The following is a 23,806-nucleotide window of genomic DNA, read 5'->3' as shown; positions in this document are numbered from 1 at the left end:
ATTATGGAGGAGCAGCGCCAGTCCAGAAAGTGAATATTGTATTTTTTGTTGTTTTTTTTCACCTCCCTCAGTTAATAATGAGGGGTTGTCCAGTAGTGGACGACCCCTTTAAACGAAAGCTGTGATAGATGCCGGATGTCTTTTATTAGCATCCATTGAATGGATGCGCCTGAGCTTTACAGTAGCTTTTCATGAGTCTATGGGTGTCGGAGGCTATCTATATGTAATGGACGCCTGTGACAGATGCCTATGATGGCAGAATTAAAGGGATACATTGTGAAAAGCTCATGACAGGTATAGTAAGCAGATGGCTATGTCTCTCAACTATGGGCTCCTACATAAAGTAGAATAAAAAAAAAGCACTGCACAGTAAACTTTATTTTTCTACTGGACTCCAAGGGCTGGGGATGTATATGCACTGTATATATCCACTGTATATACCGTATATACACTGTATATATCACACATGGGAACGTTCCCAAATAGTGTCACCAATTAGTGCTTATCGAGTAGTACTGTACCACAATACTTTACATACTGTACTGTTATAATACCATGTAGTATTTATGGCATTGGGCGTAATATGTAGGATAAACAGGGTTAAATCTCCCGCAAGGAGCAGATAAGTCCATGTTTGTATTACAGCCGATTTGTTGATTTTTTTTTATTTTGGACTTTCTGTCCAAGTTTCATTTGGAAATACGTGGTATTTTCTTAACTCAAAATTAAATTGGCAAGAATATAGGATTACAGATTAGCCGGAGTGCAAATATGTCAGCAGTCAATGTTATTTGGGACTTTTTTTTTTTTAATGTTTCCTCTAAACCAAGAAATATTTTCTTGCTTTCTGTTATTAGAACTGCATTTTCTGGTAAAAAAAAAAATAGATTCAACAAGAAAATTAATAGGATTTATTCAATCCAAAATATAAAAAAAAAATAAATCCATTCACTTTAATGACCAAAGTTTTAGCGCAGCGGAAATGAATTGCCTTATGTTATCACACATTTATGAATGGCGGCTGATTTATATGATAAATGACTGCACTGGAAAAACTGCAACTGACTTTTTTCTCTTTGTCCTGTTGATGCCGCACTTGCAGTGTAGCTTGATGCAGCCAGAATTGGATTGAAATATAAAGGGAGGACTTTTTATTCTCAACAAACTGCATGTGAAATTGCACGTGTATTTCTAGCCTTTTTCTAGAAATCTGATAATCTGGAATTAGGAAAATAGATGAAATGCTTGACTGGCAACAGGATGTTAGGCTTGGGTGGCCAATATCTCTCCCACCTTTATAGGGCAAATGATCAGCTTTGACTTCTTCCTCCATTTAAAGGGTTATTCTGGCTCCGCTCACTTAGGCATTGAGGTGCGCTTTCCCTATGAAGTTACGACCCATGTACCTGCCGAGGGACATATCCGTGATTGCTGTAACGTCATCCAATCTACTCGCCTCCAATGCATAAGGCTTGGGGAGCATCACAACTGAAGTGTAAGATGCAGTTCACATGTTGCAGTTATATATATTTTTTTGTGAAGATTCCGTGCAGAAATATTGCATTTGTTGCATTTTTTAAGTGCATTGCAAATTTTACCCATTCATTTTAAGAGGAATCTTAAATTTGCGGGTTTAATCACTGACCTGGCCAGTTTTTGGTGTTTCCACATCAATAAATGCACAAATAAGTGCAGAAAATATGCATGGATTTTAGATGAAGAAATGCTGTGAAAATCAGTTTAGAAATCAGCACTTAAAAATTTGTTCCAAATCACCAAGTGTGGAAGACGCTGTAAAGAAAATACAAGTGCACATTTGTAGGTCTTTTCCCTCTTTCGGTTCAGTTCCCACAATGAGTTTCTGAGGCTGTGAAGAAAACGCAGCATCTTACAGTTCCAGCAAACTTAATGGGATTTACAGGAAATCTCACGAACACTGTGCTTTTTTTTTACGCTGTGTAATCTGACCTGCGGTGTTTTTGTTTAAATCCTCAACACAACTGCCCTTGCGGTATATATGCTCTTTTTTTGTGGATTTTCCCCATAGACTTGAATGAGATGAGGAAAAAATTCTGCAGATAAAAAAAATGCACTAAAAACACATGTAATATGCACATGACTCTATCAACAAAGTTTTACCAAAACTGAGTAACTAGATGTTTCCAAAACAAAGCAGTTTTATTTAAAACATTGGATCTAAGGGGTAAGTTTTCTCCCTATGGAGAGTGACATGCCAGGTCTGGCATGCCAGTATGAGGAGGCTTAAACGCCTTGCATGCTCCTCTGGCAAATTAAATATGCAAATTGTCTCTTCAGAGAGGAAGAGGACTTGAACTCTAGCGCCACCTATTGGAAGTAGCAATCCTAAAAGTCAATATCGACTCTTTACCAAGCCTTGTCATATGACAAGTACGAGTGCTATCCGTGAAAAACATGGATAGCACTCATACGTGAAAATCGGATGTCTGAATGAGGCCTTAATATAATCTAATGTCTTGAGTTATCGGTACATCATGTACAATGCAGAAGTCGATATATTCCTGTTCTATGGTGGGTGTACATATATATGACATTGATTTAAGTTGGTAACCTTTTTTTCATGCAATTCCTTTTTTGTTTTCAGGGAGTAATAGCAGAATTAAAAGTCATAAATGATCCTAGAGCAGCAGAAATGCAATGTGATGAGGAAGGAGACGATTCAGATGGGGTGAGTCCGTTACCTATCTTTGTGAAATGTTCCCCTCGTTATTCTTACCCATTGTGACTTAAAGGATTTTCACATATTCATGATTGACAGATTTTTACTTATTTTGCATCAGTAGTGTGCCTTGTGGAGGTTTACAGTCGAGCGCTAATATTCAGTCAGAGAATTACTAAACTAGAAAATCAAATCATTAGAGGTTTTCTCAAGTTCTTAAATGGTGAAAATTGCAAGGTGCTTGCAGAAACGAGCAGCTTTAGAATTTACCTTTTACCAAAAATAATCTTCCTTCTCAAGAGCGGAGGAATTTGTAATACTATACGGCTTATTGTCAAGGTTACCGGCCGTCTTGCAATCCTCAGAGTGACCAGATACCTAGATAAGGAGCGCAGCTCTTGCTGGTTCTGTGGATTAGAGCTTGTAAGTGCTGCTCTGATGCTGGCTAGATCATTGGATCCTACCAGCTTTAGTCCTGCAGTTCTCACATGCAAAGATGCCTCTGATAGCAGCATTGAAGAGCACTCAGTGCAGACCAGTAAATCGGCCATGCCGCTGGCCTGTTATCAATCTTCAGGACCACACCACCCCCGGTAGCCAGAAGGCAGGGAGCAGTGCTTTCCTGAAGAGAAAAGATCAGGCAGGGGAGCGGTGTTCTCCTAAAGAGAAAAAATCAGGCAGGAGAGCAGTGCGCTTCTGAAGAGAAAAGATCAGGCAGGGGAGCAGTGCTCTCCTGAAGAGAAGAGATCAGGCAGGGGAGCGGTGCGCTCCTAAAGAGAAAAGATCGGGGGAGCGGTGCGCTCCTAAAGAGAAAAGATCAGGCAGGAGAGCAGTGCGCTTCTGAAGAGAAAAGATCAGGCAGGGGAGCAGTGTGCTCCTGAAGAGAAAAGATCAGGCAGGGGAGCAGTGTGCTCCTGAAGAGAAAAGATCAGGCAGGGGAGCAGTGTGCTCCTGAAGAGAAAAGATCAGGCAGGGGAGCAGTGCGCTCCAGAAGAGAAAAGATCAGGCGGGGGAGCAGTGTGCTTCTGAAGAGAAAAGATCAGGCAGGGGAGCAGTGTGCTCCAGAAGAGAAAAGATCAGGCAGGGGAGCAGTGCTCTCCTGAAGAGAAAAGATCAGGCAGGGGAGCCGTGCGCTCCTAAAGAGAAAAGATCAGGCGGGACAGCGGTGCGCTCCTAAAGAGAAAAGATCAGGCAGGAGAGCAGTGCGCTTCTGAAGAGAAAAGATCAGGCAGGGGAGTGGTGCGCTCCAGAAGAGAAAAGATCAGGCAGGGGAGCAGTGCTTTCCTGAAGAGAAAAGATCAGGCAGGGGAGCTGTGCGCTCCTAAAGAGAAAAGATCAGGCAGGGGAGCTGTGCGCTCCTAAAGAGAAAAGATCAGGCAGGGGAGCAGTGCTCTCCTGAAGAGAAAAGATCAGGCAGGGGAGCGGTGCGCTCCTAAAGAGAAAAGATCAGGCGGGGCAGCGGTGCGCTCCTAAAGAGAAAAGATCAGGCAGGAGAGCAGTGCTTTCCTGAAGAGAAAAGATCAGGCAGGGGAGCTGTGCGCTCCTAAAGAGAAAAGATCAGGCGGGGCAGCGGTGCTCTCCTAAAGAGAAAAGATCAGGCAGGGGAGCAGTGCGCTCCAGAAGAGAAAAGATCAGGCAGGGAAGCAGTGCGCTCCTAAAGAGAAAAGATCAGACAGGGGAGCAGTGCGCTCCAGAAGAGAAAAGATCAGAACACTCCTTTAAGACACTATGGTTCCGATGGTTTGTACATTGTCTGTCATAAATTACGCCAATGTCGAACTATAAATCAGATTAGGAAATTGCTGTTTATGCCATTACCCATATATATTTACCCCTTAACAACCAATAATAAATGTTTTTCGCAGTTAAAGGGCTTTACTCTGCAGCACTGTAAAAAAAAAAAAAAAAAGTGCAGCTAAGAGGCGGCCGGTTGGTTATCCGGTTCTTAGAAACAGATGGGCGCCCAGTAGTGAAGGCATAATATTTTTTTTAAATAGTATTTCTACCCTTTAGATCTCTGTATATGCAGTGCTTTTGGAGAGGCAGTGGCATTTCCTCTATTATTCACAGGGATCATGTGACCAATGTGAAGTTCCAGAGCTGTGGAGTCTTTTACTAAAGTGCAGCCCTACATGTCACAATTGTCAAATTATCAGGGAAGAGCAAAACAACAAAAAAGTAAAAGTGAATATAAAAAAAAATCCCAATAAAATCTGCACAATAAGCATTTGTCACTGTTAATGCCCTTTAGGTTTACTCCAGATTTGCTGCAGAAGTTTTCTGCAGCAAATCCTGTGCACATTTACACAGCAAATCCTGTGCACGTTTACATGGCCTAAAAATAAAAAATCAAATTGATTAATTTTATGCAATCAGTGCATTCAAATTTGCAGACTGCTGCCATCTAGTGGTTCCTGTGAGTATTTACTGCAATTGCTGCTCTCTAATGGTGCCATCTAGTGGTTATTTTGCAAATTAATTTTTACAATTAATGTTGCAGATTTCTGGAGACTTTGGCAGTGGCATTCCGGAGATAGAGGTTGTAGAGGTAAGGTAAAGATGAAGACACCTTTCATATGGAACCATGAGTTTTATATATGTAGTGGAAACTCTTCTCACATGTTTTAGAATATATATTTTAGCTTAATATTGTCTCAAGTTAAATAGAACGGGTCTTTCTAATTATGAAGAACTGTCGTAACCCACAGCACCGTGCTGAAGATGTCTACCCCATTGACTTGGTTCTCTGTGTTGGGGACGAATGTATCTAATTCCAGAGTAAGAAAATGAATGTAATTATTAATGTGTCTTCTTCCAAACCTCCCTAGGTGGTGACTAGGGCTCCAACTAGAATTAAAGAACAAGCGCCCATCACAGTACCTCCGATACAGAGACCATCTCTGGAAAAAGAGATCGTCATCAGAAAGGAAGAGACTATAAAGAGGGTAGAAGTAGACGGTAAGGAAAAAGTTGTGTGCAAAGTGATGATTCAAAATATACTGTGTGTGTGTGTGTGTACATATATATATTATTATGCCACAGCGTCATCATAGTCCACAGCGTTTTACAGACCTCATCATCACTGTCCCCATTGGGCTCACAATCTATGTCTAATTTTGCGTTTAGAGGGTGTTTGGAAACTGGAGAACACCCACCCAAAACATACAAACTCCTTGCAGATGTTTGTCTTGGTGGGATTTTAGCCAAGGACTCTGGCGCTGCCAAGAAATAGTGGTAACCACTGAGCCACCATGCTACCATAGCAAGATCTCAAGAGAACACATGAAATCTCACGCTTCTCCTCGGAGAGCGGCCATGGAGGGTTGTGGGATCCCACTCTGCATGTCAGGACCTTATAAACCGAAATTTCGGACCCACCTTTTGCTAGGAATTTTAAGGGGGCATCAGGGTTCCGTCTGTGCACTTTTGACAATAAATTATATGTATAAAAAAAAAAATCACCATTCTGATGCTGCCCACTCTTTTATTAAATAAAAAGGTCAGCGCCCGACTGGTGATACTTGCTCTTTAAATGCCACAATTGTCTAAAGATTGTCTGGTATTTCAGCTCAGGCCTTTTCACTTTAGTAGAGCTGAGATGCAATACCACACACAACCTGTTGACAGATGTGGCACTGTTTATGAAAAAAAAAGGCACGCTTTTTTTTTAAACCTTGACAACCACTTTTAAAGAAGTTTTCAAGACTCAAAATACATTTCTGCAGTCACTTGATGTGACAGGAAGTTGCCGAATTGTGACAATGTGGACACTGTCAGGATTCCCTTCTATTTCCAGTGCGAGTGGACGGTCACTTGACCACAATTATTTGACCTTCCAAGCGAATGCTCAACACATGCTGGAAATAAAGGAGACTCCTGACAGTGCGCACATTGCACACTGTCACACTTCAGCATTCTGCAATCACATTGAGTGCCTGCAGAAATTTCTGAAACCCAGAAAAGCTCTTTAGTTGTTACTTCCCAGTCTGATATAATTAGTAAATTGCTAAGATTTTATTTAAAAAAAACAAACAGGATCTATGCATTGCTGCGGTGCCACTGCTGACGGATTTTACTTATAGTGGTTGCTCATGATAATGTGTCCGATCGTCTGGGACAAATATTTATTGCTTATTGATCATCCATATCTATCAGCTCTTACACTATATGGATAAAAGTATTGGGACACATTCATACTACACTTACAGGATATTTTTTGATATCTCATTCTGAATCATGAACATGACAAAGGTTCAAGATGACGACTTGGCCGCCAAGTCCCCTTTTAATTCAGTCTGCTGAAAAAACAAGTCTAATCTATGGAGATTGTAGCTCACACTTACAGGACATAAAGGATCTGCTGAAGTGGGCACCAGATAACCCACTTTCAGTGGTCTTGTTTAGTGTTGAGCGAATTTGTTTGGCATTTCATAACATATGGGTGACAGTGTGGCAAATCAGGGATGTTCATGGGCAGAGCCGATTTTTTTGGCGCGAACAAGCCGGAACCCCGAACACGAACCCGAATTTGAAATGCCGAACAAATTCGCTCAACACTAGTCTTGTTGACATGTCTGAGGAGATCCGATTTGTTTTTGGTAACCCAATGGGGACCTGCCGATGTTATTAGTGATCAACAGCCCCGAGCAGCCAGAACATTGAATTATATTTTTTGCAGCTGTCCTAAATTGCTGCATTCATAAGTCTGTAGAGCTGTAATCAGTGACAATTAATAGAATTGTGAACGCAGCTCTGAGCTACGATACATTTTTCTAGATTACTTCCATGTATAAATTGTGAAGGGGCGTTCAAAGGGTGGATATACCCTTCAAATAACTTAAAATCAGTACAAAAGCGGCAAAGACTTTTTTTTGCTCACTTCTAGCTCTGTGCTCAAGGAGATCTGTATTACTTCTCCAATTCATATTATTACCTTTTTTTACAGGTCGGCCTGGGCAGAAGGGTGACAAGGGAGACCGAGGTGACAAGGGTGATAGAGGTGATAGAGGTCCTGAAGGTTCTAAAGGAGATACTGGTGACAGCACCAGCGCGGGTGTAGGCCCTAAAGGAGACAAGGTAAATGTGGGGGTGGATTATTTAGTTCCTGGGACATAAGCACTGCACTTGGTTGGAAGAAATTTAGTTTTTTGGGGAGATTTCCTTAAAGAAAAATAATAATAATGCATTTGGGTTCATAGCATTGAGTAGAACACCAACCAATCACTAGAACAGAGGGGAAGCTCTGTGGCTGTAGTGTGGGGAGAAAATTGTAATCATTGTGACCCCTGCACACTGATTTTTGCACGATTTGTGCCGTCAAAGAGTACACTACGCCGTTGGACCATAATGTAAGTCATTGTGGTCATGCTGCAACCAGCAAGCTGACTGTGACGCTCAAGTCGCAAGAAATACAAATCTGTGTCACTGTTGCCATGTAGCCCCAGTTTTAGATTCATCGCTTAACCTCTTAAAAACAGGTTAAAAAATCTTCTTTCTTCCACTCCATTGCTGGTATATGTAAAGGGTTAACATTTAAAAATGGGGAATGGGGATACAGAACTTCATTTCTGGCTGGGAAGCAGCTTTCTACAAAAGAAACCATCTCAACATCTCTGTCTACGATAGAGAATGGAAAAGCTTAAATCTTGCCTCTACTTTGCCCCATACCAGTCCCAAGCTAAAGATAGAGGGAAGCAGTTTTTTGTAAGATTGGTTCAGGGTCTTTCAGAATGTCTTTTGCTTTCTCTGTGTCACTTAAAACATAGGTGCAAACGATCTGGCCACATGTTTAAAGAGTATGCCCATTCTTCATGAATTTTTTTGCAACTTCTTAAAAGTCACACACATTGCAAAATTGCACCAAAATAATTATAAAATCACTCCACAGGGGACTGAAGTACGTTTGCAACAAATTTAGCAATTTTTTTTTTCAAAAAAAAGTTACATTTGATGATAGAGTCTAAAACATCTGGAAAAGTCACATTGAAGTAAAAATCTGAAAAGTACAACTTTAAAAAAGGGTAAATCGTTTGATGAGTTTGTCAAAAGGTCACTAATTGAGAGATATTCACGCCAAAGCGCTGGAGAAAATGCAGTGATGGATCGAGCCCAATAGAAAAAAATTATGGAAGTAAACATATTTCTGATTTATTTTTTTAGGGCCAGAAAGGCGAGCTTGGAGTTAAAGTAAGTACCTCCGTTTACATGTGTTTTTTTTTTAGAGTTTACTTTGGTTGTCCACGAGTTAAAATCCAATTCTCTTTCTACAGGGTGGTGCAGGATTTGGATATCCTGGAGCAAAAGGTCAGAAAGGAGACCCTGGATCTCCTGGTCCACAAGGGCCTCCTGGTCCTCCAGGGCAGTCCGTTTTACAGAAGAGTGATGGCACCACCGTTCAGCAGGTCGCAGGACCTCGGGGACCTTCAGGTCCACAGGGACCTCCAGGAAAAGATGGAGAGCCTGTAAGTGATAGAATTCACAAGGTCATGCACAGAAAATACATTTTTACATATTTACCAGTTTTATACGCCAACTTGGTTTTAAAAAGTTATTGGTTTAAAACATTTTAACTTTGTATTCAGCATGAATCAGGCACAGGCTTCCTAGCTGCAAATATCTATGGGTGAATTTCCTGAAATTCTGCAGCATTTCAGAAAAAGCACGGGCCCCAATTCATCGAGACTGGTGTTTGTGTACTCTGTGACTGCAGACTTGTGAATCCTGACAGCGTGCACAGTGCACTCTGTCGGAATTCGCCAGAGCTGGAAGAAGGCGGATGCGAGACCACAAGTATGTGACTTACATATACGCAGTCACATGCCAACTAGACGTGCGCGGCCTCGATCAGTGCAAGTGATGCCAGATGCGTCTAGTTGGAATGTGGCCCAAAAGTATGCAAATTACATACGGTCACATGACCGCTCACTCCCATCGCTGGAGAATCCTCACAATGCGCAGTGTGCGTTCTGTGAGAATTCACAAGTTTGCAGTCACATAGCTTGACTGCAGACTTGTAGCTTAAAGGAGTTGTCCACTACTTTTTATTATCCCCTCAATGTATTTCCCAGGGGCCCATAAAGGTTTTTGTAAATACCTTCTGTTGCAGTTACTGGCTGTGAGCGGCGCTATCACTGGCCGCTCAGAGGCATCACGTGACCCCCGGCTGCAGCCGGCTCTGACATCCGGTGATGTCCCGTCATGTTCCGGATGCAGGCGGGGGTCTTTCTCTTCTGCGTTCGACGGTGGATGCTGGGCTGTGGGCGGGGTCATCCCACGCGTTACACCCAGCATCCACCGGGCGCTCTCCCTCTCCTCATTAAATGGGAAAGCATCCACATCCGCTGGGACCACGTCACTGATGTCACGCCTTACTTGATGTGACATCAGCGGGGGTCACATGATACCTGTGAGCAGCCAAGGATAGCGCCGCTCGCAGGAAGTAATTGCAACAGAAAGTATTTACAAAAACTGTTATGGGCCCCGGTGGGATACATTGGGGGCATAATAAAAAGTTGTGGCCATCTTTTTTAAGGCCGTAAAACCACTTTATGAGGCGCGCACCACCGCAAGGAATGTGCTCTGGTTCTTGACTAGAATATATTACAGTATGTTGTAATTTACGCCACTTTTTTATTGCAAATTATGATGAATTTGACAACAGTGCTTCAAAACACACCTTTTGGCTAAGCTACACCCATTTAAAAAAAAAAATTAAAGTCACACAATTTTTGCAACAGCAAGCAGTTTTACATTAGGAAACTGGCTAAAACTGTTTGATGCATCAGGACTATAGTTTAAACAGGAGCCAGGAACGGGGAGATTAGTTACTGGGGCAGAGCTCCTGCGGCTTCTCCTCGCCTGGGTCTGCTTGATTGACAGGTCTCTCTCTGTGTGTATAGGGAGAGAACTGCATACTAGCGGAGCAGGGTGGAGAGAAGGCGGCAGGGTTTGAGGAGAAGCATTAGTCATCAGGTTCCCTGTAACAATAAAAAAAAACACCAAAATTAAAACCATTAGGTTGTCTACATGTGATGGAAAAGATGATAATTTACAAAGCGTTTCCCACCTATTTCATTAAAGACAACCATGATTATGACCTTCTGGTCAAAACGTGTCAGATTTGCTGACTGAGCTGTCCTGTCTATATTTATGTTCCTGAAATAAATTTGAAGATTTTAGTCCTCTCTGGAAGTGCATCTCTTCCCCGGTAACATCTGACAAGCTGATGTGCCCGTGCACCTCTGGGAGGATTGATGAGCTGGAATCCTCTTTCCTAAGAGGTTGCCGACACTGTTCTCTTCTGCGTCGGGTTGGGAGCAGTGCTGATGGCACCAGCAGATGGGTGCATGATTCCTGCCCGCTGTGCACGTGTTCTGGCATCTCTCATCTGACAGCACATCATCAGCACCGCTCATCTACCAATGTGGATGTGTCCGGTTCTGGATAACCATTTTGATGACAAATATATAACCGATCCCTGCTATTTGACTCCAGCTGGTAGCATTAGGTAGATTGCGGCTGGATCGGTGCAGCATTTTAGAATTTCCTTGTGCAGATGGCTGTTTTCAGTATCTATTCGGAAGAGCTCTGTGCAGATAATGATGTTTTTTTGGGGTGAGATTTATTACTGTACCTGGTGTGATTTCTATATATTTTGTATACCACTTTTCTTACTTAGAACTAAACCCTTTTTCTGATTTCAGGGTGACCCTGGAGAAGACGGCAAAGCTGTAAGTCACTTGTATTATTACTGCTGTGACCTTTCCTTTATGTTTTGTGTTGCATGTGATAAACCGTGCCTCATTTAAGGGTAAATTATTACCAGTGTTGACTTTAGCTTTGCTCGCTGTATCGCATACAACTCTGTACTTTAAAGAGGTTGTACACTACTTTTATCCTTAGGATAGGTCATCAATGTCTAATCGGCCGGGGTCCGACACCTGGCACCCCCGCCAATCAGCTGTTATCGGTAGCGGCGCCAACCACCAGCCGGAAATACTTGCTTGCGGAGCTGGCCGTCTACTTGTAGTACTGCATTGATCTGAATAGGAGGCAGATGTGTAGGACCCCGGACAATCAGACATTGATGGCCTATCCCAAAGATAGGCCATCAGTGTAAAAGTAGTGGACAACCTCTTTAAAGTAAAAGTGTGATATAGATGAACGAGCTCTTACTCTTTGCTCGTATACCAGCTTATAGTCCGGCTCATTTCTTTGGTTTTGCTATGGATAAATTTTAGTTAAACGTTAAGCAGCTTGATAGAGACATAAAAAAGAGGCATAAAACTTTTGAATAATACAGAATTTTCCAACTTGAGACTAGTATATTGATATTCCACTGCTAGGCCATTACTGCCGCCTTAAACATATTAATAATATTGCAATCTTTATATCAAGAACTTCCCTAAAATATCTATATGTGTTTATTTCACTAGGGTGAAGTTGGACCTCAGGGATTCCCAGGAACACCAGGAGATTCTGGACAGAAGGGAGATAAGGTACATTTCCACCTCCTGTAAAACTCTGTGTATTGGTGTAAATCCATAATGGCTTTGTAGGGTTTAAAGGGGTTATTCGGTGATTACCAATTATTATCTATCCACTGGATAGGTGATAACTTATAGAGAGGGACAGTTCCGACCTCTTAGACACGCACCGATTGGCAAAATGGCGCGGCAGTGTGCGACCGCCACGCCATTTTGTTTCTCTGTGGGACTCTGAATGCTGCAGTCATCTTTTTCCAGCAGCCCCATAGAGAATGAATAGAGCAGCACTGGAGCATCAGACCTGCCTCTCCATTCTGTAATGGGGAGAAACATTTCCCATCCTGTCGGTTCCGGAGGTCGGATCTTGACCGATTAGCAAGTTTTCTTCATACATTATGCAGATATGTGATTTCTTATTTTCAGCGGACATCCCGTTTAAGCATACCTAAACTATTATAGAAGTAAGCACAATTTTACAAACAGTGAAATGATGAAATACGAAAATGAAGAATTGGATAAAATAGATTTATTCTATGACCTAAAAAATAAGGATTGACATTTCGCTCTCTGAATATGGGTTGTCTTCTTTTTTAGGGTGATCAAGGAGTTGGTGTCAGAGGTCTACCAGGACCACCAGGACCTCCAGGCCCACCTGGCCCAGCTTCTAAAATGGATAAACTGGTAAGATTTTTTTTTATCAAACTGGAAAGTTATCAGAAATTTGGGTGTATAATCAGGGATGATAGGTGGCCGGGGAAAAATCCAGGAACTTTATATGATCCATTGTATCTTTTCTAAAACACCGAGGCAGTGTTTTGTTTTTTTTTATGTCATGTTGTATTTTTGTAATATACCTTACTAATCATATGCGCTCAGATCTGCAGTTTTCTCTATGGGTCACAGGATGCTCGGTGTCCTCTTCCGACATCTTATCTGATCACATGCTGTACAGCATTGTCCCTGTTTTGGCCTCCCCGATGTACATGTCATTAGAAGTGACATCTTCTACATGCACAGTCTGTAGCAATATTATAGCACAATGTACAGCACATGATTGGACATGTGATCAGGCATATCGCTGGAAGAGAGGACCCAGCATCATGTGACCTGAAGCAAGAATGGTGGATCTGACAGGATATGATTAAGAAAGTGTTTAAAAGTAAATTTTATTAGTACAAATCATATATATATTTTTGCAGTCTAAAGGGAAATGTAACTTTCTTCGTTTTTACAATATAGTATAGCAAATAACGTGTTTGAAATTTTTCAAAATCTGAAAGGCAAAGATAGTGTTCTGCTGCTCTGAGCCCAAATCGGTCAAAAATAATTTGTGAAACTTTGTTCATAGCAGCGAAAGAAGACTACAGGGGAATCCTCCCCAGCTCCATGTATCTACATGTATAGATAGCTGCTAATAATCACCAATAAGAGGAGTGGTACCCGTAACTATGACTCTTTGTTAGTATCTATTGAATAAACGGTACAGTAGTCATTTCAGCTCCTCGTACAGTGGACCTGTTTCCCAACTATTGAACCGATAAAAGAAACGCTGAACTTTGTGGTCATAGATGATACTGAATATATAGATCTTAAAGAATAAAAAACCTTTATTAATCAAACATTTGGTTACATGGTGGCACTGTAGGAACCTGATGCACACACATCAGATTAAAATCATAAAAATCGCATCTGATGAAGGTGTATACCGAAACGCGCGTCAAAGTGGGCGCCATACTCATCTACCTGGACCACTTAATGTAATGTCTCTATGGCTTCTTTATATATAATTTAATATATGTGCTCCATTTAGCAGATTACCATTAACCACAGCATTATGCTAGGTGCTCTCTTCGTACATACAGTGGGGGAAATAAGTATTTGATCCCTTGCTGTTTTTGTAAGTTTGCCCACTGACAAAGACATGAACAGTCTATAATTTTAAGGGTAGGTTAATTTTAACATTGAGAGATAGGATATCCAAAAAGAAATCAAGAAAATCGCATTGTATAAACTAGATACATTTTTTTGCATTTTGCAGTGAGAAATAAGTATTTGATCCCCTACAAACCATTGAGTCCTTTCTCCTTCAGACCAGTTAGACACTCCTAATCAACTCGTTACCTGCATTAAAGACAGCTGTCTTACATAGTCACCTGTATAAAAGACTCCTGTCCACAGACTCAATTAATCAGTCAGACTCTAACCTCTACAACCTGGGCAAGACCAAAGAACTTTTTAAGGATGTCAGGGACAAGATCATAGACCTGCACAAAGCTGGAATGGGCTACAAAACCATAAGTAAGACGCTGGGTGAGAAGGAGACAACTGTTGGTGCAATAGTAAGAAAATGGAAGAAATACAAAATGACTGTCAATCGACATCGATCTGGGGCACCATGCAAAATCTCACCTCGTGGGGTATCCTTGATCATGAGGAAGGTGAGAGATCAGCATAAAACTACACGGGGGGAACTTGTTAATGATCTCAAGGCAGCTGGGACCACAGTCACCAAGAAAACCATTGGTAACACATTACACCTTAAAGGTTTAAAATCCTGAAGTGCCCGCAAGGTCCCCCTGCTTAAGAAGGCACATGTGCAGGCCCATCCAAAATTTTCTAATGAACACCTGGATGATTCTGTGAGTTATTGGGAGAAGGTGCTGTGGTCAGATGAGACAAAAATTGAGCTCTTTGGCATTAACTCAACTCGCCGTGTTTGGAGGAAGAAGGATGAGTACAACCCTAAGAACATCGTCCCAACCGTGAAGCATGGTGGGGGAAACATTATACTTTGGGGGTGCTTTTCTGCAAAGGGGACATGACGACTGCACCATACTGAAGGGAAGATGTATGGGGTCATGTATCGCGAGATTTTGCCCAACAACTTCCTTCCCTCAGTAAGAGCATTGAAGATGGGTCGTGGCTGGGTCTTCCAGCAAGACAATGACCCAAAACATACAGCCAAGGCAACAAAGGAGTGGCTCAAAAAGAAGCACAGTAAGGTCATGGAGTGGCCTAGTCAGTCTCCAGACCTTAATCCCATAGAAAACTTATGGAGGGAGTTGAAGCTCCGAGTTGCCAAGCGACAGCCTCAGAATCTGAATGATTTAGAGATGATGTGCAAAAAGGAGTGGACCAAGCTTCCTCCTGACATGTGCGCAAACCTCATCATCAACTACAAAAACGTCTGACTGCTGTGCTTGCCAACAAGGGTTTTGCCACCAATTGTTAAGTGTTGTTTGCCAGAGGGATCAAATACTTATTTCTCACTGCAAAATGCAAAAAAAATTATCTAATTTATACAATGTGATTTTCTTGTTTTTTTTCGGATATTCTATCTCTCAATGTTAAAATTAACCTATCCTTAAAATTATAGACTGTTCATGTCTTTGTCAGTGGACAAACTTACAAAAACAGCAAGGGATCAATTAATTATTTCCCCCACTGTATAAATGATTTGAATACAGGTTATTTGCACATGCTAGCTACCTGTTTGATTCCCTCATTTATTGTCACACTCTGAGGTTTCTGCCTTCATATACACCATTTATTCTTGAGAATTTTTATTTCTAGACCTCAGGTGTCTATCTACCTATATCTGCACCTTGCATTGAATATTCTTTTGCCTTGTTTGGTCCAGAGTGTATTATACTATATACCGTACATTCATTTTTACCTTATACAGATATATATTTTTGTTATATATATATTTTTATGATTTTAATCTGATGTGTGTGCACCCGTTTAGTACAGTGCCACCATGTAACCAAATGTTTGTTCAATAAAGGTTTTTTTTTATTCTTTAAGAACTTTGTATTCAGTATCATCTATGACCACAAAGTTCGGCATTTTTTTTTTATTGATTCTTGTGTATTTCTGAATGGTCTAACATATACTGATCCAGCAGATATATGTATGTGCACAATCGGTTATACAATCTTTATACAGTTTTTTTCACACATTTGCATATGTTACCTTGCTAAGTCCAGAAATTGTGTTGCAAGTGTGACCCAGCTATGCAACTCGTTGGACTGTATAGTATGAAGATAGACTTAAAGTGGTATTCCCATCTCCCAGATCTTATGTAGTATCAATATGTAGTAGCTGTAATAAAAATATTAGCAAATGCCTCCAATTAGAAATGTAGTATAGTATTTTTGATTCGCTATGTCTTTTTCCTCATGTGCAGGCATTGCAGGGCCTTAGGTATTCATGGTTACGTCCACTGATAAAGTGACAGTTAGCTAGCTGCTAGTGGTCGTAACCGTGGATACCTAAGGTCCTGCAATGCCTGCACATGAGGAAAAAGACATAGCGAATAAAAAATACTATACTACATTTCTAATTGAAGGTATTTGCTAATATTATTATTACACCTGCTACATATTGGGATAGGATCTTGGAGATGGGAATACCCCTTTAATGTCCACTCACAATGCATGATTTTCGTGAACGAGCATCCTAGAAACACTGGTTTCCTGATAATCCTGCGGTCTAAATAGGCTGCTGATCATCGGCTGAAATGATCTTTTGTGCTGCACAACAGATCATCATTCTCGGCAGCTCATTATCCTATGTAACCAGGACCTGTGCTGCCGAAAACGTTGAACGCTAACTACATATCATTCATTCGGTGTATGTTTGAAGCTGGGTCTGTCTGTGGCTATTAAACGACAGCCACTCAGCAAAGAAGTAGCTGATCCACGGTTATTTAGTGCTGCAAGTCGGCTAATGTGAACAGGATATTTTAGTGTGAGAATGTGAGCAACGCCGTCACCAGGCGCTAGTGCTGCTTATCTCGGGCATTAATGTCATACTGATCCCTGCCTTACAATCCCATACACGTTACATTGTCAGACGTTGTGGGATGTGTTTTTGTTTATTTGGGGTTTTTTTACTGACATTTTCACTTTATTTTTAGACATTTATTGACATGGAAGGTTCTGGATACGGAGGGGACACAGAGAACTTCAGAGTAAGTCTAAAGTAATAGATGTGTATCCTGTACGTCTAGTTGTGGATGCGGAGAATAATGCTGGGAAGAATAAAAAGCTATTGTCTTAAAACATAATTAATATTAGTAAGTTTCACACGAGCACAATATGGACACATTTTTATATCTGCATGATGGAAACAAATCTCTAATAACCCAAACTAATGGTGGCATCTGTGGAATCAAGCTGCTCCTACTCTAGAGGCCTCCGTGCAAACTACACTAGCATCTGCCAAACACGCCAGTATCGGTGGGACCGACTGACAGTCTAATTTGTAAGGACCCTCCCACCTGTGTATGGGGGAGTCAAGAGACGTAGCTGTTGGCCCAGAGCTATCTAGAATGTATGGAGGGGCTAAACCATGGAGAACCAGAGGTTGGAGACAACTGGTCTAGATCTTTTCTTAGACCAAGTTTGGACTTGAACATCCTAAGCTTTGTCTAAAGATTATCATGAATTTCAAGTTAAGCTCTAGAAATTGGAAAAAATCATCTCATAATACAGATGTGAGATATCACTTTTTAGAAAGCCGTGCAAAAATTACAATACTGCATGTCAGAGTACAGAAGCAGAAAGGAAAGAAGCCAAGGAGAGCATTTACGCAAGTACTTGATTCCGGAACCGTGCCAGTGAATTTTTTAGATACCAGCAATTATGTTGCAATTCTAGTTGGTATGGAAAGTATTCAGACCCCTTTAAATTTTTCACTCATTGTTTCATTGCAGCCATTTGGTAAATTCTAAAAAGTTCATTTTCTTTCTCATTAAAGTACACTCTGCACCCCATCTTGACTGAAAAAAAAACAGAATTTTTGCCAATTTATTAAAAAAGAAAAACTGAAATATCACATGGTCAGAAGTATTCAGACCCTTTGCTCAGTACGGAGTAGAAGAACCCTTTTGAGCTAGTACAACCATGAGTCTTCTTGGGAATGATGCAACAAGTTTTTCACACCTGGATTTGGGGATCCTCTGCAATTCTTCCTTGCAGATCCTCTCCAGTTCCGTCAGGTTGGATGGTGAATGTTTGCGGACAGATATTTTCAGGTCTCTCCAGAGATGCTCAATTGGGTTTAGGTCAGGGCTCTGGCTGGGCCAGTCAAGAATGGTCACAGAGTTGTTCTGAAGCCACTCCTTTGTTATTTTAGCTGTGTGCTTAGGGTCATTGTCTTGTTGGGATGTGAACCTTCGGCCAAGTCTGAGGTCCAGTGCACTCTGGAAGAGGTTTTCATCCAGGATATCTCTGTACTTGGCCGCATTCATGTTTCCTTCAATTGTAACCAGTCGTCCTGTCCCTGCAGCTGAAAAACACCCCCCATAGCGTGATGTTGCCACTACCATGTTTCACTGTTGGGATTGTATTGGGCAGGTGATGAGCAGTGCCTGGTTTTCTCCATACATACCGCTTAGAATTATTACCAAAAAGGTCTATCTTCATCTCATCAGACCAGAGAATCTTATTTCTCATAGTCTGGGAGTCCTTCATCTGTTTTTGAGCAAACTCTATGCGGGCTTTCATATGTCTTGCACTGAGGAGAGCCTTCCGTTGGGCCACTTTGCCATAAAGGCCCATACTGGTGGAGGGCTGCAGTGATAGTTGACTTTGTGGAACTTTCTCCCATCTCCCTACTGCATCTCTGGAGCTCAGCCACAGTGATGTTGGGGTTCATCTTTACCTCTCTCACCAAGGCTCTTCTCCCACGATTGCTTAGTTTGGCTGGATGGCCAGGTCTAGGAAGACTTCTGGTGGTCTCAAACTTCTTTCATTTAAGGATTATGGAGGCCACTGTGCTCTTAGGAACCTTGAGTAATGCAGAAATTATTTTGTAACTTTGGCCAGATCTGTGCCTTGCCACAATTCTGTCTCTGAGCTCCTTCGGCAGTTCCTTTGAGCTTATGATTCTCATTTGGTCTAACATGCTCTGTGAACTGTGAGGTCTTATATAGACAGGTGTGTGCCTTTCCAAATCAAGTCCTATCAGTTTAATTAAACACAGCTGGACTCCAATGAAGGAGTAGAACCATCTCAAGGAGGATCACAAGGAAATGAACAGCATGTGACTTAGATATGAGTGTCTGAGCAAAGGGTCTGAATACTTATGACCATGTGATATTTCAGTTTTTCTTTTTTAATAAATTTGCAAAAATTTCTACATTTCTGGTCTTTTTCAGTCAAGATGGGGTGCAGAGTGTACTTTAAGGAGAAAAAAATGAACTTTTTAGAATTTACCAAATGGCTGCAATGAAACAAAGAGTGAAAAATTTAAAGGGGTCTGAATACTTTCCGTACCCACTGTATACTTCTTATCTTTGGGTCAAACACTTCTCCAGTTTGTGGTCCCTTTACTGCTCTGGGAATATCACAGTTATTTGCAATCCTGCAATAATAATATTAAATGTAGCCATTACCAACCACAAATGTGTATTTCACACACAGGAGATTATATTGGCTATGCAATTGCTTTACTGTTTCAGGATGTCTGTGTTGCGTCACAAACGTGTGAACCCTATATATGTCAAATGTGTGTAGGATATACACTGCTCAAAAAAATAAAGGGAACACTCAAATAACACATCCTAGATCTGAATGAATGAAATATTCTCATTGAAAACTTTGTTCTGTACAAAGTTGAATGTGCTGACAACTAAATCACACAAAAATCATCAATGGAAATCAAATTTATTAACCAATGGAGGCCTGGATTTGGAGTCACCCCCAAAATTAAAGTGGAAAAACACACTACAGGCTGATCCAACTTTGATGTAATGTCCTTAAAACAAGTCAAAATGAGGATCAGTATTGTGTGTGGCCTCCACGTGCCTGTATGACCTCCCTACAATGCCTGGGGATCTCCTCCCAGACCTGGACTAAAGCATCCGCCAACTCCTGGACAGTCTGTGGTGCAACGTGACGTTGGTGGATGGAGCGAGACATGATGTCCCAGATGTGCTCAATCGGATTCAGGTCTGGGGAACGGGCGGGCCAGTCCAGAGCTTCAATGCCTTCATCTTTCAGGAACTGCTGACACACTCCAGCCACATGAGGTCTGGCATTGTCCTGCATTAGGAGGAGCCCAGGGCCAACCGCACCAGCATGTGGTCTCACAAGCGGTCTGAGGATATCACCTCGGTACCTAATGGCAGTCAGGCTACCTGTGGCAAACACATGGAGGGCTGTGCGGCCCGCCAAAGAAATGCCACCCCACGCCATTACTGACCCACTGCCAAACCGGTCATGCTGAAGGATGTTGCAGGCAGCAGATCACTCTCCATGGTGTCTCCAGACTCTGTCACGTCTGTCACATGTGCTCAGTGTGAACCTGCTTTCTTCTGTGAAGAGCACAGGGCGCCAGTGGCGACTTTGCCAATCCTGGAGTTCAAGGTGTTGGGCTGTGAGCACAACCCCCATCTGTGGATGTCGGGCCCTCATACCACCCTCATGGAGTCTGTTTCTAACCGTTTGTGCAGACACATGCACATTTGTGGCCTGCTGAAGGTCATTTTGCAGGGCTCTGGCAGTGCTCCTCCTGTTCCTCCTTGTACAAAGGCGGAGGTAGCGGTCCTGCTGCTGGGTTGTTGCCATCCTATGACCCCCTCCACGTCTCCTGGTGTACTGGCCTGTCTCCTGGTAGTGCCTCCAGCCTCTGGACACTACGCTGACAGACACAGCAAACCTTCTTGCCACAGCTCGCATTGATGTGCCATCCTGGATGAGCTGCACCGCCTAAGCAAATTCTGTGGGTTGTAGAGTCCGTCTCATGCTACCACGAGTGTGAAATCACAACCAACATTCAAAAGTGACCAAAACATCAGCCAGAAAGCATTGGTACCGAGATGTGGTCTGTGGTCCCCACCTGCAGAACCACTCCTTTATTGAGGGTGTCTTGATAATTGCCAATAATTTCCATCTATTGTCTATTCCATTTGCACAACACCATGTGAAATTGATTGTCAATCAGTGTTGCTTCCTAAGTGGACAGTTTGATTTCCAGAAGTTTGATTTACTTGGAGTTATATTCTGTTGTTTAAGTGTTCCCTTTATTTTTTTGAGCAGTGTATATAATTGCCCCAGAAAGGGCTTAAATTTTTGCATCCATAACCCAAGCATTGCATTGATAGATATACTGACATAGGCTCCGTTTGTACTGTAACATACGTCCTATGTTTCCGAAAAAAAGTAAACTCAAGGATATAAAGTAGTCTGATGGAGGCTAAAAGGGACACTTATCTGGCTTTTGTCTGTTGAATAAGGGCATTGGTCTCCAGACGCGGTGTGATATGAGTCTAAGGGCAGGTGCAGATGGCCGTCTGTTCTCTCATCCAAGAGGATAGGACCAATTATGCAAAGTATAATCGGAGTGTGATCGGATGAGGAGAAGATGGAGAAAAAAAAATCTCCATCTTCTCTATTGTCAGTCGGACCACACTCAGATGTCATCCAAGTTTCCACTCACTCATTGACTTGCATGGCAGTGTGTCTGGTCCCAATAGCGGATCAAACTAAGGCATGTTTCGATTATTCCTTGAACAGGCTCTGTCTGAGGAAAGAAAATCGGACATGTGCACGGTCCCATAGCATAACATTGGACCCAGTCTGATCCGATGTTTTGTTAGATCGCACTCGGATCGAAAATTAATCCCTTCATCTGCAGGAGCCTTAACTCTGACGTTATCCAGGGATTTTACTTTTGCAATGAGACTTTTACATGTCAAAGAATGAAACTCCTAATCCTCAAAAGTAGAACAGTTGACCATGGTATTAAGTGCCCAATCGTAAACTTCTAGAGCTATAATTTTGACTTTCAGCCATGTCTAAACTTGTGCCTTCCTGTTCCTTTTGCAGGGCCGACCTGGTCTCCCTGGCCCACCTGGCCCTCCTGGTGTACCTGGATTGCCAGGAGTACCAGGAACGTTTGGAATGAACACCACAGGAATCCCTGGTCCTCCTGGCCTACCTGGAAGCCCTGGACAAGATGGAAAGCCCGGTTTTCCCGGTCCTCCGGTAATGTTTAAAACTCCATAGATGCATAATGTATTGTTTGCATTTAGCTCATCATATCAGAAGAAATACAACAATAAAGTTCACAATTAGATAAGGGCTACACAGTTGTTTCTGCCATCGTTCGTGTGACAGAACAACTTATTTTTATCCTTCCCTTAGACAATTTTTTAATGAAATTGTCAGCTGGATGGATACAAGCAATAGGTGATACCTATGATCATGGATTGATAAGACAACTGTATGTCATGTCATGGGCAGAAAAACATAAAACTGCCATCTCAATGCCAGGATTTCATGTAATGCCCAGTTATCTACCAAGCCCATGATCCGAAATTGAAAAAGTCCTGACATAAGGAAACGAGTATCCGTGAGGTTGAGTATCACACGTTTCGATAATACGAACCTGGAGTGAGTAACATCTGCGTTCAAGACCATGAATTAATTAGATTTGTTTTTCATCTCAAATCTGATTTACAACCAAAATGTAGTAGCTGCATGTTTTAATATTTTCTTCTTCTTCTTCTTTTTTTTTTTTCGGTGATTTAGGGACCCCCGGGAAAAGATGGAATCCCAGGGACTCCTGGACTTGCTGGCGAGAGGGTAGGCTTTCAATATCCTGGCAAGATAGATTTATGTTATTATACTAAAACACAAGTTTGGAAATGAGGAGGGAAAATGATACAAGTGTGAAAAGCAGTGCTGGGAAGAAATGTAACCGCTAATGACTATGGTCACACTGGAAATGATCTTACATTAAACTGTCTCCAAACTCTAGAGGTAATGGGCACAAGCTCAGTTTTTCTGGTTCCTTTAGTAAAGCATTCACTTTCCTAGGGATAAGCCATGTGTCCACCCATACTTATGATCTGCCCCATAGAAACAGCCAATTATGATTGTACTTCACTCATTCATTCATTTATTCAGTTCTTCTTTTGCACCTTTCCAGGGTTTAGATGGTGAAATTGGGCTTCCAGGAGCACCTGGAACAAAAGTAAGTTGATCACTTATGTTTATATTTTAGCAACAATTGTCAGTCCTTTTTAATAATTTTCTTCTATTTTTTGGGAATTATTTCCAATGTCTCGCAGAGCACCTTGTCCCCAATCCCCTCTTATTTGAGGGAGATTCTGTCTCGTTTCTCCCTTGAGCCAGCAATCCAGGTAATGGGTGACCAACTCCCAGCATGCGTTGTTGTATGGACCTGTGTTTGGCTCTACCAGCATGCGACGTAAGACGTTGGTACAGACATTGACCCGGCATGTGGAGGAGATTGACCCTTGTGTGTACTATTTATAACACTGCTGCCGTAATAGTTACCGAGGACCTTTCCGCTCCATCTGAGAATGAAGGGATAAATTGGGAATTGCTATTCCCCTTGAACATAAAAGGTGCCCGTACACACTCTGACACTGTCCAGTTGGTGTAGAAAGTGAGACTGCGTATGGACAAGGGGGAATGGTCACACCGGGTTTTCAAAGTATTCGCACAATCCAAGGAGGAATAATGGAATTTGTCAATTCAGAATTGTAATATTTGGTGATTACAGAATCCAACCTGGGAGGAAGAGTGGGGCGATCCTCTTTAATGTTTTCCCGTGGATAGACATGTTCTGTAGTGTGTGGTGTTTC

The 23,806-nt window shown here is 41.9% G+C and overlaps 1 protein-coding gene across 3 annotated transcripts in view; it reads left to right on the top strand.

The window, feature by feature from the left end:
- The window catches only part of COL18A1 (collagen type XVIII alpha 1 chain), a 220,250-nt gene that overhangs the window by 156,459 nt on the left and 39,985 nt on the right, over positions 1-23,806 (top strand). For all 3 annotated transcript variants that reach the window (XM_073646775.1, XM_073646773.1, XM_073646774.1), the window contains 13 exons: positions 2,624-2,707; positions 5,199-5,246; positions 5,527-5,656; positions 7,644-7,774; positions 8,858-8,884; positions 8,968-9,159; positions 11,401-11,427; positions 12,133-12,195; positions 12,778-12,864; positions 17,105-17,158; positions 22,020-22,178; positions 22,725-22,778; positions 23,125-23,169. In XM_073646775.1, the coding sequence (XP_073502876.1) occupies positions 2,624-2,707; positions 5,199-5,246; positions 5,527-5,656; positions 7,644-7,774; positions 8,858-8,884; positions 8,968-9,159; positions 11,401-11,427; positions 12,133-12,195; positions 12,778-12,864; positions 17,105-17,158; positions 22,020-22,178; positions 22,725-22,778; positions 23,125-23,169 (1,101 nt within the window). The remainder of the gene's footprint in view (positions 1-2,623; positions 2,708-5,198; positions 5,247-5,526; positions 5,657-7,643; positions 7,775-8,857; positions 8,885-8,967; positions 9,160-11,400; positions 11,428-12,132; positions 12,196-12,777; positions 12,865-17,104; positions 17,159-22,019; positions 22,179-22,724; positions 22,779-23,124; positions 23,170-23,806) is intronic.

The sequence above is a fragment of the Phyllobates terribilis genome, unplaced genomic scaffold (genome assembly GCF_046119375.1).
Source record: "Phyllobates terribilis strain yellow unplaced genomic scaffold, ASM4611937v1 Scaffold_9__5_contigs__length_417890890, whole genome shotgun sequence".
Taxonomy (NCBI): Eukaryota; Metazoa; Chordata; class Amphibia; order Anura; family Dendrobatidae; genus Phyllobates; species Phyllobates terribilis.
The sequence above is the reverse complement of the archived record's forward strand: the minus strand, read 5'-3'. Positions and strand labels throughout refer to the sequence as shown.